At 46.0% G+C, this 13,496-nt stretch overlaps 2 protein-coding genes and 1 pseudogene across 2 annotated transcripts; 2 read left to right on the top strand and 1 right to left on the bottom strand.

Moving 5' to 3' along the window:
* The first annotated feature begins 2,215 nt into the window (after window positions 1–2,215).
* On the top strand, window positions 2,216–4,953 carry LOC136504287 (uncharacterized). The gene is made up of 8 exons (XM_066499155.1): window positions 2,216–2,336; window positions 2,797–2,965; window positions 3,262–3,352; window positions 3,448–3,506; window positions 3,592–3,652; window positions 3,956–4,046; window positions 4,130–4,206; window positions 4,550–4,953. The coding sequence occupies exons 1-8, from the start codon at window positions 2,309–2,311 to the stop codon at window positions 4,667–4,669; spliced, it is 696 nt and encodes a 231-aa protein (XP_066355252.1). The 5' UTR covers window positions 2,216–2,308; the 3' UTR covers window positions 4,670–4,953.
* A 2,946-nt stretch (window positions 4,954–7,899) lies between these two features.
* On the bottom strand, window positions 7,900–11,021 carry LOC136502980 (clathrin heavy chain 1-like; annotated as a pseudogene).
* Window positions 11,022–11,097: 76 nt separating this feature from the next.
* Window positions 11,098–12,876, top strand: LOC136502979 (uncharacterized). The gene is made up of 2 exons (XM_066498210.1): window positions 11,098–11,298; window positions 11,359–12,876. Exons 1-2 carry the CDS (start codon window positions 11,098–11,100, stop codon window positions 12,874–12,876), a joined length of 1,719 nt encoding a protein of 572 aa, XP_066354307.1.
* The last annotated feature ends 620 nt before the right edge of the window (window positions 12,877–13,496 follow it).

Raw genomic sequence — 13,496 nt, 5'->3', positions numbered from 1 at the left:
GATAGAGTTGAAACCCAGCAGAAGCAATCAAGGTTCAGGCACGTGAATAGCTGTCTTCCAAGCACTCCTATCTAAGGTTAAGTCTTTGGGTATATTCCATTCTTTCAAGTCTCCTTTTATTGTCTCTACCTAAGTCAACTTCGGACTTCCTCTGCCTCTCTTCACGTTACTATCCTGGCCGGTGCCTCTGGAGGTCTCCGTTGGACATGTCCAAACCATCTCAACCGGTGTTGGACAAGCTTTTCTTCAATTGGTGCTACCCCTAATCTATCACGTATATCATCGTTCCGAATTCGATCCCTTCTTGTATGACCGCAAATCCAACGCAACATACGCATTTCCGCGACACTTATCTGTTGAACATGTCGTCTTTTCGTAGGCCAACATTCTGCATCATACAACATAGCAGGTCTAATCACCGTTCTATAAAACTTGCCTTTTAGCTTCTGTGGTACCCTTTTGTCACATAGGACACCAGATGCTTGCCGACACTTCATCCATCCTGCTTTGATTCTATGGCTAACATCTTCATCAATATCCCCGTCTCTCTGTAGCATTGATCCTAAATATCGAAAGGTATCCTTCCTAGGCACTACTTGACCTTCCAAACTAATATCTTCCTCCTCCCGAATAGTAGTACCCAAGTCACATCTCATATACTCAGTTTTAGTTTTACTGAGTCTAAAACCTTTGGACTCCAAAGTCTCCCGCCATAACTCCAGTTTCTAATTCACTCTTGTCCGGCTTTCATCAACTAGCACTACATCGTCCGCGAAAAGCATACAACAAGGGATGTCCCCTTGTATGTCCCTTGTGACCTCATCCATCACTAAGGCAAACAAATAAGGGCTCAAAGCTGACCTTTGATGTAGTCATATCCTAATCGGGAAGTCATCCGTGTCTCCATCACTTGTTCGAACTCTAATCACAACATTGTTGTACATGTCCTTAATGAGCCCGACGTACTTCGTTGGGACTTTATATTTGTCCAAAGCCCACCATATAATATTCCTTGGTATTTTATCATAAGCCTTCTCCAAGTCAATAAAAACCATGTGTAGGTCCTTCTTCTTCTCCCTATACCGCTTCATAACTTGTCTAATTAAAAAAATGGCTTCCATAGTTGACCTTTCAGGCATGAAATCAAAAAAAAAAAAAAAAAAAAAATCTAGCCCATGAAGGTCTCAACCTACGACCTTCACATTATTAGCACGACGCTCTAACCAACTGAGCTAATAGGCCAGTTTGGTTAATTTGGAATTGACTCTATATTCATTAGCTTTGTAGTATTAGTGTCTTGTTACTGTCACAGTGGCCAAATCACTTTTAGCCAAAATACGAGTTAATTAGGATCTTCATCCTCCATATATAAGCACAAATGAGGAGGCTTTGCAAAAGGTAGTCCAGTAATGGTTTCACGGTAGGACAAAAAAAACTGAGATTTTTTCACCCGCCATTCCATAATTCTGTTCTCACATGTCACTAATTTTAGTCAGCCTATCGATCGGACCATAATTTCGAAAAGATTAGTCATGGAAGAATACATAACCATTGTCACATCTACACGCACGCACACATGCATATACAAATTTTTTGTGTGCGCTGTGTGATAAGCTTCTCTATTGTAATAACTTTGGATGGCTGAAAAGTCAGGTTAAACATTCTTGGCCGTAATATAAATTTGGTGATAACTATTATGATGTTTTCACCAAGAAATATACTTGCAAAAACTTTTGTTCTGAAAATGCAATAGTATTAGTCCAAAGATAAGAACATGGATGGCCTAATAATTGCTAATATTGATGAATTATTAGAGGTTTTGGGGACACTGCCCCCCCCCCCCCCCCCCCCCCCCCCCCCCCCCTATATAACCCTTTTTGTTACTTGCAAAAACTTTTGTTCTGAAATGAAAGTAAGATACAGATACAATACAGTGTAGTATCGATTATTCCAGTGACGCTACTGATGATTTCAAGCAAAAATCGGCGCGGTATATATATAATGTAGTGCCTGTTATTCCCTTGATGACATTATTATCGAGTAATATAAAAACACGAATACACGATCATTTCAAACCAAAGCACGATCATCATTACTACACTACCGTAGAAAGATTGCAAAGTGCACGATCTGGAGGTTGGGCTGTAACACTTTTGTCTGATGCTTCAAATAATGATGGGCCAAGCCCAGTTCAGGCGCGAAGAGGAAGGAAGCCGTCATCTCCTTCTCTCACGGTCTTCACCAGACAAGAACGCAAGCCGCCGCCGTAGCTTTCGCCGCCGCCGCAGCTCAGGGGAGTGGACGGGCGATGCCGAAATCCAAGCGCAACCGCCCAGGTGAGCTCCCACCCTTTCAGCTTCTCCTCCTCCCCCTTCCGTCCCTCGACCTCTCTGGCGTCGTTGCCTGCCTAGCCTCAACACCACTGCGCGGTGTTCCATGGAGGGGATGCACCATGTTATGCTACTTGACCTGGGGCGGGAGCTAGTTCCGTGTAACATTGTAGCGGTTCCTTGTACGTTTCTCGCTTGTGGGCTCGCCGATTGCTGTTGCCTGTACAAATTTGTGCTTTCTGAAAAGAGTTGTCTTTTCTGTGCATTCGTATTCGCACCAAATTTTGTTTGGTAATTTTCCCCTTTTGCATCTTTTTTTTCCTTCTTCTTTTTTTTTACTTCTCTATAGTGATCAAGAGCGGAGCAAATACTTACAAGCTTTCAAACAACAAATATACTTAGCTTGCACAACAGCCTTGCTGTAAATTATGCTAATTCACACCGACTCTCTGCTCGCTGGACGCAGTGACCTTATCAAAGACCAAGAAGAAGCCAGGTTTAGAGCGCAAGGGCAAAGTAGTCGCCGAGATCAAAGATGCTATCGACAAATACAGCAGCGTCTATGTTTTCACCTACGATAACATGAGGAATCAGAAGCTCAAGGACCTTAGGGAGCAGCTCAAATCCTCTAGCAGGTACGGCGCCCACATGTCTTCTGCAATGTTGTTCCATCTGTCTGAATGCTGCAGTGGACAGGGCCTAATTTTGGTTCTGCTTTGGTCATCCATTTTACCCTTCCAAGCAATATTCAACTGCTCCACACCTTACACGTATCAACAAAATTTGTTATATTATATGCTAAATAAATAGTGCACCCCTGGAATGGAACACATTGCTCCTATTACAAGGGCACAATGCTAGCTGAACCCTTTAAATTGCTAATAAGGCTTAGCTCCCACTTGTTTGATAGCTGCAGCATTTTCTGTTCCAGGATATTTCTGGCTGGAAAGAAGGTCATGCAGATAGCATTGGGGCGTTCACCTGCTGATGAAGCTAAAACAGGCCTCCACAAACTTTCCAAGGTGAGCTCTTCCTTTTCAGAATTCAGTAGGCACTGTATGCCAATTTCCAGACCACTAATATGAGGTTTTGATGAAAGTAACTTCGCTGTGTTTAGTTCCTTCAAGGTGACTCTGGTCTGTTCTTTACCAATCTTCCAAGGGATGATGTTGGGAGGTAATATCCGTATGCCATCACCATTACTTACATTTCTTGTTTTAGCCTACATAAATATTGATACGGTTATATATCTTAATGGCAGGATGTTTCGAGAATTTGAGGAGCATGATTTTGCAAGGACAGGAAGTACTGCGACAGAGACGGTATTCTAGTTTTGCTTTTCATGTATATCCCTGGTTTCTTCAAATAGACAGGAAGACCATGTTCATGTTCATGACCAATGTCAAGTTTAGGCTCTTTGTGTTAATGTATTACCAATATATACTGATCGTATCAGTATCACTCACACCAGGGTAACAGTACTTTGACAATGAAACTTATTTGCAATCGCTCCTTAGCCTGCTTCAGGTGTTTTTATTCTTGATGTTAATGCCATTTTTAGTTTCTTGTATAATGTGTTTCACCAAATTTACACCATTTTTTTAATAACATTTACAATGCCTCAGGTGGAGCTTAAGGAAGGTCCTCTGGAACAGTTCACACATGAGATGGAGCCCTTTCTACGGAAGCAAGGACTTCCAGTTCGCTTGAACAAAGGTTTGTAGTCTCCCCTGCGTTACACAAATGCTTGAAATCTGCCACGAAAAGTGTTATTAAAAAGTCTACCATTGTTGGTGCAGGTGTTGTAGAGTTGGTTGCAGACCATGTAGTTTGTGAGGAAGGAAAGCCCCTTTCACCAGAAGCAGCACAGACTCTGGTATGAATTACTATGCGATGGTTGTCATATGTTTGATTTAGAATATATGTCATAATTCGCTATGTAACTTTGATCAATCTAAAGGAAGCATCTTTTAATTTGCCCAGAATTGCATTCCCACCCCATTAAATTATATCTGTTGCAATTTGCAAAACTTATCGATTGACAACTATTCGCTCATTACTGAAATCTGCTGTGCATAAGGTGTTCCAGTAGTCCAGTATCATCTCTATTGCAACTTTTGGAAGGCATGTGGCCTTTTTGCATTGAAACCAAAACCTGCCCCATTTTATGCTTTTCTATTTCATTGCATTGAGCCCCCTTTGATTTCTCTTTCTTGCAGCGGTTGCTTGGAATACAGATGGCAACATTCCGTCTATACCTTGTGTGCCGCTGGTCGTGTGATGAGTTTGAAGTTTACAAAGAAGGCTTGATGCACCTAGGAGCTGATGATTCCTCTTAAGCTTGTGTTTTCTGTATACAAGGGCGCACTTTGCTGTCTTGACTGAGACAGTGTTTGGTAGTCTGTGTGTGGCCATGTACCAGTGAGGGTTGGAAATTAGGAAGATGCTATCTGCAGAAATTTTGCTAGTGTATTTCCTCGTTCTGTCCCATCTTTACTCAACCGTTGAAAGATATCATATCAACAAGGTGTCACTTAAGAGGTTGATCGATTGGTAACCTACTCTTGTAAGGAATTGATTCTCTCCATGTGATTGTTTCTGAGATTCAGTGGGTATTTGTATGTGCGACGGAGGGTTGAACCTAAAGCAATTGTCTGGTTTCAGCTTTCTGAATTTGGTTTACTTGTTGAAACTGAATGTAGCTCAATGGCAAATGCTGAATCTGTGCCTGGTGGCACCCTTGAAACTGAATGTAGCTAAATGGCAAATGGCAAATGCTGAATCTGTGCTTCGTGGCACCCTTGAAACTGAATGTAGCTAAATGGCAAATGCTGAATCTGTTCCTGGTGGCTAGGGAGCCTATAATTGATTAGACGTTTTCACTTCTGTGTGAGCATCTCCTGAAAAACTTGCAGTGCTGACTAATTGTAATTGCTCACCCAATACTAGAACTGGTATGTTTTTTCATCATTAGACACAGGACAAGAGATTTGCTCATCCAACTCAGTGCATCCGTCCGTGACTCCTGTCCGGACGCGGCTCCCTAGGAGTGGGCCCCAAACAAAAAATAAAATCCCTACTCCATCGTGCTTCTCCACCCGCACCCACTCCTTCGTGCTTATCTGCCTGGTCCCGAAGCAGCGTGGCCGCTCATTGTCTGCGCTCCTCCCCCTGCCGCGCGTTCGTTGGCTGTCGCGCCGTGCCCCATCGCCCCACGCCCCATTGCCGGCCGTGCCGCGCGCCCGTCCCAGACACTAGTGCCACTCGCTCCCTCGCCATTCGTCCGTCCGTGTCCCATCGTCGTCGCGCACGCCGCTGACCCCGCCATGGGCGCCGGGGTGCATGTGCCGTGGTGCCTCAGGTCTTCTCCGTCCGAGCCAAGGGCACCTACGAGTGCGGGCGGTGTGGTGGTGCTCACGCGCCGCGGCTCGCCGGTGGCTCCGACCCCAACTGCTAGAATCGACCGGCCTGGCCTTCCCCTCCCCTATGTTGCATATGTATGTTTTAGGTGTTTCAGTCGTTTTCGATGCATATTGCAATTGTTTCATCTTGATGTTGCAAAAGTAGATCGAATGATGTTGCATATGTTGTAAGTGTTTCAGAGGCATATTGCAAGAGTTTGTTTAAAATGTTTCATCTATTTCCAGATGTATTATGCAATCGTTTTTATCTAGATGTTGCATATGTTGCAACAATATGTTCCAAATATTTCAGTTGTTTTAGTCTTATGTTGCAGCAAGTTGTTTTATGTTGCAAGTATTTTATTCTGGATGTTTCGTGTGTTTCACACACATGTTGCAAGAGCATGTTTCCAAATATTTCATCTGTTTTGAGTCTTATGTTGCATTCATATTGCAAGTGTTTTATGTTGTTCGGCTGGGGGCGGCGGGCGGGGCACGCAGCGGTGGACGGGGGCTGGGGCCGACAGTCGGGGGTGCTGCAGGTCGGGGCACGCTGGGGGCGTGCTCATCCTCAGCTCCTCATCCCGACTCCCGTGTGTCACCCGCGCAGAGAGTCGGAGAGAGAGAGGAGGGGGTCAGGGGAAGGACCGGCGGGCGCAGAGATGGGGCGGAGCGCACTCGTATGGGGAAATTCTGCAGCCAGCTCAGCTGCTTCCTTGGATTTTGTCTGTTCAAACGGTTCCTAGAAACTTTGCACAACCTGCAATACAATTCAGAATTCCATGAAAACCCTTACAGACACACATAAGTTCGACTACACAGTTTGTAACCTCCACAAACAGTATAGGGCATCAACATTTAAATGGCTGCAAGGATAATGGTGAAAGAAGTTTGGGAACATAATATGTATGAAAAGTAGTTTCTATGAAAAGCTCATGAGCATCTAGTACGTGATTTTGAAGCTCCAGTTTTTCAGAGATACTCCCTCAGTTCATTTTTACTAGGCTTGTTAGATTTTCAAAAGTCAAACTTCATAAATTCGACCAACAATAAGTCAAACTTCATAAAGTTGACTAAAAATAAGTGAAATTATGTGCATGGTTAGTTCATAAAAGTTAATGGAACAGGTCCGTATTTCAAATATCTTTCACTACGACATTGATTTTGTAGCAATTGATGATATATTGTAAGATAAATTGGTGATCAAGTATATCTCTAAAGACTTTTTCAGATCCTAACATGCCTACTAAAGACAAATGGACGTAGTAGTTTACAAGAGAGAGAAAATGGGAAAAAACATTTGTGTGTACATTTATAAATCCCTGAGCACGTTATTGGTAAAAAGAATTTGGTACATGCATATAGCTCATGGGAATCACCATTTCACCAAAGTACAAGTAGCATAAGCCACAAGCACCCATCCAGCAATGTCAATGATGAAGAAAAAAATCAGCTGTTTCCATACCCCCAATTGTTCAACTATTGGTGTTTCAATCTATATAAATAAATCTGGGACTGAAAACTGTTATACGGACTGATGAAGCAAACATTTTCACAAGATATAAAATTCAAATAAATTAGGTTCTAGTTGTTCCTTTTTGCCTTACTGAACACAACTTTGTTAGTTTGCTTCCACCTTTTCATTGTAATTATAAATACATAATAATCGATAGAGACTTGCCCCTCCTGACTCTCAAGAAAATTAGGGTCGCATAATTCAGTGGTATAGCAAGGAGCAGTACTGTAGTTTACAGTAGAAAATACATTACTAGACACAGAAAAAAGGCGGCACAGAGAAACTAGGCAAACAAATAAGCATCAGTGCAGCCAAGATAAGTACCATCAACATAACAACATCCACATAAACCATCTTAGTAATAGAGCTTACCAAGTTCTCAGCACCAGGAAGCAAGATTAGCTCTCTTGGCCAGATTCACAGCAAGCTCAAGGTTGTTTAACTGCATATCGAAGTTGAGTTAAAAGAATTAACTAATGCATAGATTAGGGAAGGAAGTCCAGAAAGTGTAGAAAAAATACTTGGCCTCTGAAAAAAGGTACAACAGTCGCGTCATTAACTGTGGCTTGTAAAACCTGCCCTCTTCTGTTGATGGCAAAATCCACCAGTAGCAGAAGATTCTGCCGTCAAGAATATAGGGTCTGGACTGATTCTATTTCTGTAAACTGCAGCGGCAGTTTCCAAGTCATATACAAACAAAAGGCCAAGCTTTGTAATTACATAGATAAGCCCATACTTTTGTGGAACTTGCAGCAGAAAAGGAGTAAAAACATATTAGATCCATGATGTGATGTTCTAACAATTGCACATCTTTCGCCTACGAAGTGCACATTTTTTTTCTTCCATAAGATGCTCGCCTGCATAGCTACAAGAAAATCATCCTGGAAATCTGGTGGGAAGAAGAGGTCAGCTTGTTTCTTAGAAAAGCCAGGTTTCCCTACAACCAAACAATCAATAAGAACAATGGTGATATCAGTATACTGCAATGTCTTTCAACAGAAAAATGAAGCCCACATAGAAAAATAACCAGTGCAATACGAGAAGTTTGAGATGTAGCACTAGAAAGAACAAAAAACAAAATCAATTTGATGATTTTAAATACAAACCTGGCTGTGCAACCAGTTCAATAACATGCAACTTTGAAGTGATCTGTCCAGAATTAGTTGTCTTTGAGGTGAAACAAATAAGGGTTGATGCATTTTCATTACCAACAACCTGGACAGATTAGATAAAGAAAGGTTGGCAAATTACTAAATACCAGAAATATAAGATAATAAGCATGTTGTTTGTGTACAGATAGTGAGTGAGATCTGGCACAAAACCAAAGCGGTTACAAACATTAATCAGTGGACGGGCATCAGGTAGTTTTGCTCCATCAAAAAGTTCTTTATCTTCTCAGCATCTCAGAAGCTAGACTCTCTGGTTACACGTTCAACTTCTTTAATCTGTCCAGTCCTTGCAGCTTCCTCTATGTACTTGAAATGGATATCTGGGTCCTCACTGTTGCATGTAAAGTAACCTCAGGCGTGTTGCATTTTGAGCAAGGCATCCAAATTTTGAGAAAAACATTCAAATGTCAAACATCAGGAGAAATTACCTAGATCTGAGATAGGATCCCAAGAAAAAGTAAAGGCCCTCATAAGATTTGAATTGCTCAAATAATTTGATGCAAGCATCAATCCCTAACTGCTCAGAGTATTCTTTCGCAGCCTGCAGATGCTCCCAAGATTTCATAACAATTAAAACTAACAAGGAATAAAAGAAATGCCAGTGGGTTGGTCGAGAGAGGAGGGTTGTCATAGGAAACTGAACAGGATTACCTGCAAAATACTCTGAAGATTTCCCCTCAGATTGACCAGCAGAAGGTCCTTCATGCACTCTAAATCCCACTCTCTTGACAAGGTGCCAAAGAACTCAACAAGTGCCTGTCCGAGAAAGCTGTTAATGGGCAAAACAATAAAAGAACATATCTGAACATAACTGAAGCAGTGCAATAGAACATGTTCGAAATGTAGCACTAGAAAGAACAAAAAACAAAGTCAATTAGATGATTTTAAATACAAACCTGGCTGTGCACCCAGTTCAATAACATGCAACTTGGAAGTGAACTGTCCAGCATTAGTTGTGTTTGAGGCGAAACAAATAAGGGTTGATGGGTTCTTATTACCAACAACCTAGACAGATTAGATAAAAAAAGGTTGCTTAATTACTATATACTAAAAATAAAACAAGAATATAAGGCAATAAGCATCACAAAGAACTGAACGGTACCTTGAATGTTGCAAAAGATGTTGCATGGGCTTCAAGCGCTTGGCTACGCTGTTGATCAACAGAAAAAAAGTTGCATATTCCCTTCACCAGTTTTTGCATATACCTACGGAACTGCTTTTAGTTCAAGTTAAAAACAACTGACTTTTATAGAGACGGTGTTTTGAATCATATAAGAGGATTGGAATTTGGAACAAAATCAGCAAGAAGGGGGCAACAGTAATATTTGTTTTCAACACTCATTTGACATGTGATCTTGTCTAATATCAATAATGATGTAACTAGAAAAAAATTCTGTGCGAGCATACTTCTGGTGCACCCAGTGCAACGCAAATGCACAAGCCACTTCTCCGCTGGGTCACATCAATAGCTGATGATCTGATTGTTTGCCAAGTTAGCTGTCCTATCAAACATCTTGGTGGGCTCAGAATCACCTTCAATTGACCAATGGTAAACAGATGTTTGTGTTACTAAACCCAACAACTTGGGAGTGATCCATTTTCAAAATACAACGTGCAGTTGAAAAGCAAATACATAGAACACATTACTTCAAGCACATCTCACTGAGAGCTAGGAAAAAAAATGTCCGATGCAACAATGTTGGAAAGTGTTTTGTACCTTCTCTAGCATCTGATGAGGCTTGATCTTAGTCAGCCTCAATGTTAAATATTTGAAGGTGATCCTGCGTTGTTCCAGGTATTTGGGCTGCAAAATTCAGCAGAGCTGTTTTACCATTGTTTCAACTATACTCAAAGTACGTGGTAAGCAAGTATATATAGCTAGGCAGATGCTCAATGTCTAAATCCATGCCCAGACTATAATCAAGTACTCCACCCAACAGCAATGCTGACAAGTAATAACTTTGATTAACAAACTGTGCACTTGAACTTAAGTTAAGAATACCGAGCAAACAGGTAGAGGTCAGTAAATCCAATGTGAGCAGCAACACTGATGCCTCAAATAGACATGAGTGTTTGTTAGAATCCTTTAACAACTCCATTGACAGGCATGGAGAACATCATTAATAACTGTTGATGAATAAAGGATCAAATTTCATTTTCCATTATGCATTGTCATGTACGGGCGCACCTATAGGCGCCGTCGTGACATCAGGAGGGCTGCGGAGCGCGCGGCCAAGGCAGGTGCCACCGTCAGTGGCTAAGCTTAGAAAGATAGGATCTAGTTTCCTTTTGCATGCCTTAATTATAGGAGAGTTGGTTGGGCCATTGGCCATATATGGAGTGTAACAGACTTGGAGAGAATTAAGCAAGATCATTTACCCTAAAGCTGCTCCTCTCACCCAAACCCTCTCAAGCCGCCGGTGAGATCTTCTCACGGTGAAGGCCTGGAGCGCGACTACGAGTTACGTAGCCGCGGTCCGGCGACGTTGGGCGTTGAGGCGCTTGACAACCTGGTATCGGCGTCACGTACATCCTCTCCCACCCGCTCCAGCCCTCCACCACCCCCTTCCACGTCCACTCCTTCCACCGGCCACTCCACCACCATGGCTGAACCCACCATCAAGGACCTCATGGAGATGATGAAGTCGTTCTAGACTGAATTGTCTTCCGTGAAGGCCGACATGGCCACCATGAAGGACAAGTCAACATCGTCGTCGGACAACGGCGGCGGCGGCCGCGAGGAGCCTCCTCGTGATCTGGATCGGCCCCCACGATTCCAGAAGCTCGACTTCCCTCGCTTCGATGGCAAGACCGATCCGATGCTCTTCATCAACAAATGCGAATCCTATTTTCGCCAACAGCGCACCATGCCGGAGGAGCGCGTGTGGATGGCCTCCTACAATCTGGAGGACGTCACGTAGCTGTGGTACATCCAGTTGCAGGACGACGAGGGTACGCCGCCATGGGGACGATTCAAGGACCTCCTCAACCTTCGTTTCGGTCCACCTCTCCGCTCGGCGCCCCTGTTCGAGTTGTCGGAGTGTCGCCGCACCGGGACCGTGGAGGAATACTCCAACAGGTTCCATACTCTGCTGCCGCGCGCGGGTCGGCTCGAGGAGGGCCAGCGCGTCCAACTCTACACCGGCGGCCTTCTTCCCCCGTTGAGCCATGCCATCCGCATCCACAATCCGGAGACGCTCGCCGGGGCCATGAGTCTCGCCCGTCAGGTCGAGCAGATGGAGTTATCGCGGCTACCCCCACCGGCCACCCGAGGAGCCCCTCGCACCCTGCTGCCAGCGCCGGCGCCTAAGCCACCGCTGCTCGCCCTTCCTGCACCACCAGCGGCCGCGGCTCAGCCGCGACAGGATGGCCCGCCTTTGAAGCGGCTGTCTCCGGAGGAACAGGCGGAACGGCGCCGTCTTGGCCTCTGTTTCAACTGCAATGAGCCATACTCCCGCGGACACAATCGTGTCCGCCGCCGCATCTTCTACCTCAACGGCGTCGAGATCACGGCCGCCGATGAGGAACCAGCAGGGGACGATCAGCAGGACGGCGCCCCTGTCTTCTCACTCAGGGCAGTGGCCGGTATGCCCATCTGTGATTCCATGCAGGTGCGGGTCTCCCTGGGCGCCACCACCCTTGTCGCGCTCCTGGACACCGGCTCCACACATAATTTCATCGCCAAGGATGCCGCCCGCCGCACCGGCCTGCCGGTCCAGCCGCGCCCGCGCCTCACGGCCACCGTGGCCAACGGCGAGCGCGTCACTTGCCCGGGCGTCATCCGCCGCGCCCCGGTCCTCATCGAGGGAGAGACATTCTTCATCGACCTCTTCGTCATGCCGCTCGCGGGGTATGACCTCGTCTTGGGGACTCAATGGATGGTCACCCTTGGCCGGGTGGTGTGGGACTTTGTCGCCCGCACCGTCTCCTTCCTGCACCAAGGCCGACAGGTCTCCTGGTCGGACGTCGCCGACCGTCGGCCACCCCTCCTCGCCGCCACCACGACACCGAACGCCCTCCTTGAGGAGATGCTGCACTCCTTCGAGGGGGTGTTTGCCGAGCCGGCGGGGCTGCCACCGCAGCGAGCATGGGATCACGCCATCGTCCTCAAGCCTGGCTCTACACCTGTGGCGGTTCGGCCCTACCGCTACCCGGCGGCGCACAAGGACGAGCTGGAACGGCAATGCGCCGCCATGCTGGACCAAGGCATCGTATGCCGCAGCGATTCGGCGTTCTCATCGCCGGTATTGCTGGTCAAGAAGCAGGACGGGGCTTGGCGGTTTTGCGTGGACTACCGCGCTCTTAATGCCCTCACCGTCAAGGATGCTTTCCCCATCCCCATCGTCGACGAACTCCTTGATGAGCTGCATGGTGCGCAGTTCTTCACCAAGCTGGACCTCCGCTCCGGCTATCACCAAGTCCGGATGCGGCCGGCTGATGTACACAAGACGGCGTTCTGAACCCACGACGGCTTCTATGAGTTCCTGGTGATGCCGTTCGGGTTATGCAACGCTCCGGCAACATTCCAGGCGCTCATGAACGACGTGCTACGCCCATTTCTTTGCCGGCCCGTCCTTGTCTTTTTTGATGACATATTGATTTACAGCAAGACGTGGGCAGATCACTTGAGGCACATCCGCGCCGTCCTCGCCGAACTTCACCGCCATGTCCTCTTCGTCAAGCGATCCAAGTGCATCTTTGGGTCACCTTCCGTGGCATACCTGGGCCACATCATCTCCGCCCAAGGTGTGGCCATGGACCCGGCCAAGGTGCAGGCCATTCACGACTGGCCGGCACCTCGCTCAGCGCGCACGGTGCGTGGCTTCTTGGGCCTCACTGGATACTACCGCAAATTCGTCCACGACTACGGCAAGATTGCGGCGCCCCTAACTTCGTTGCTGAAGAAGGAGGGCTTTTCCTGGAACGACGCAACCCAGGCAGCTTTCCAAGCACTCAAGGCAGCCGTGACGTCGGCCCCGGTGTTGGCGCTGCCCGACTTCACCAAGGGCTTCATCGTGGAGTGTGACGCGTCCACGCATGGCTTCGGGGCGGTCTTGCTGCAGGAGCACCATCCGATCGC

The sequence above is a fragment of the Miscanthus floridulus genome, chromosome 14 (assembly GCF_019320115.1).
Source record: "Miscanthus floridulus cultivar M001 chromosome 14, ASM1932011v1, whole genome shotgun sequence".
Taxonomy (NCBI): domain Eukaryota; kingdom Viridiplantae; phylum Streptophyta; class Magnoliopsida; order Poales; family Poaceae; genus Miscanthus; species Miscanthus floridulus.
This window is presented reverse-complemented; position numbering and strand designations above follow the sequence as displayed.

Excerpts from the sequence above, each read along its gene's own strand:
- LOC136504287 (XM_066499155.1), top strand. The coding sequence starts at position 2,309 with ATGCCGAAATCCAAGCGCAACCGCCCAG. Across the intron at positions 3,507-3,591 it reads CCAAGGGATGATGTTGGGAG|GATGTTTCGAGAATTTGAGG; the intron begins GTAATATCCGTA and ends TCTTAATGGCAG. Across the intron at positions 4,207-4,549 it reads CAGAAGCAGCACAGACTCTG|CGGTTGCTTGGAATACAGAT; the intron begins GTATGAATTACT and ends TCTTTCTTGCAG.
- LOC136502979 (XM_066498210.1), top strand. The coding sequence starts at position 11,098 with ATGGCCACCATGAAGGACAAGTCAACATCGTCGTCGGACAACGGCGGC. Across the intron at positions 11,299-11,358 it reads GCACCATGCCGGAGGAGCGC|GACGACGAGGGTACGCCGCC; the intron begins GTGTGGATGGCC and ends ATCCAGTTGCAG.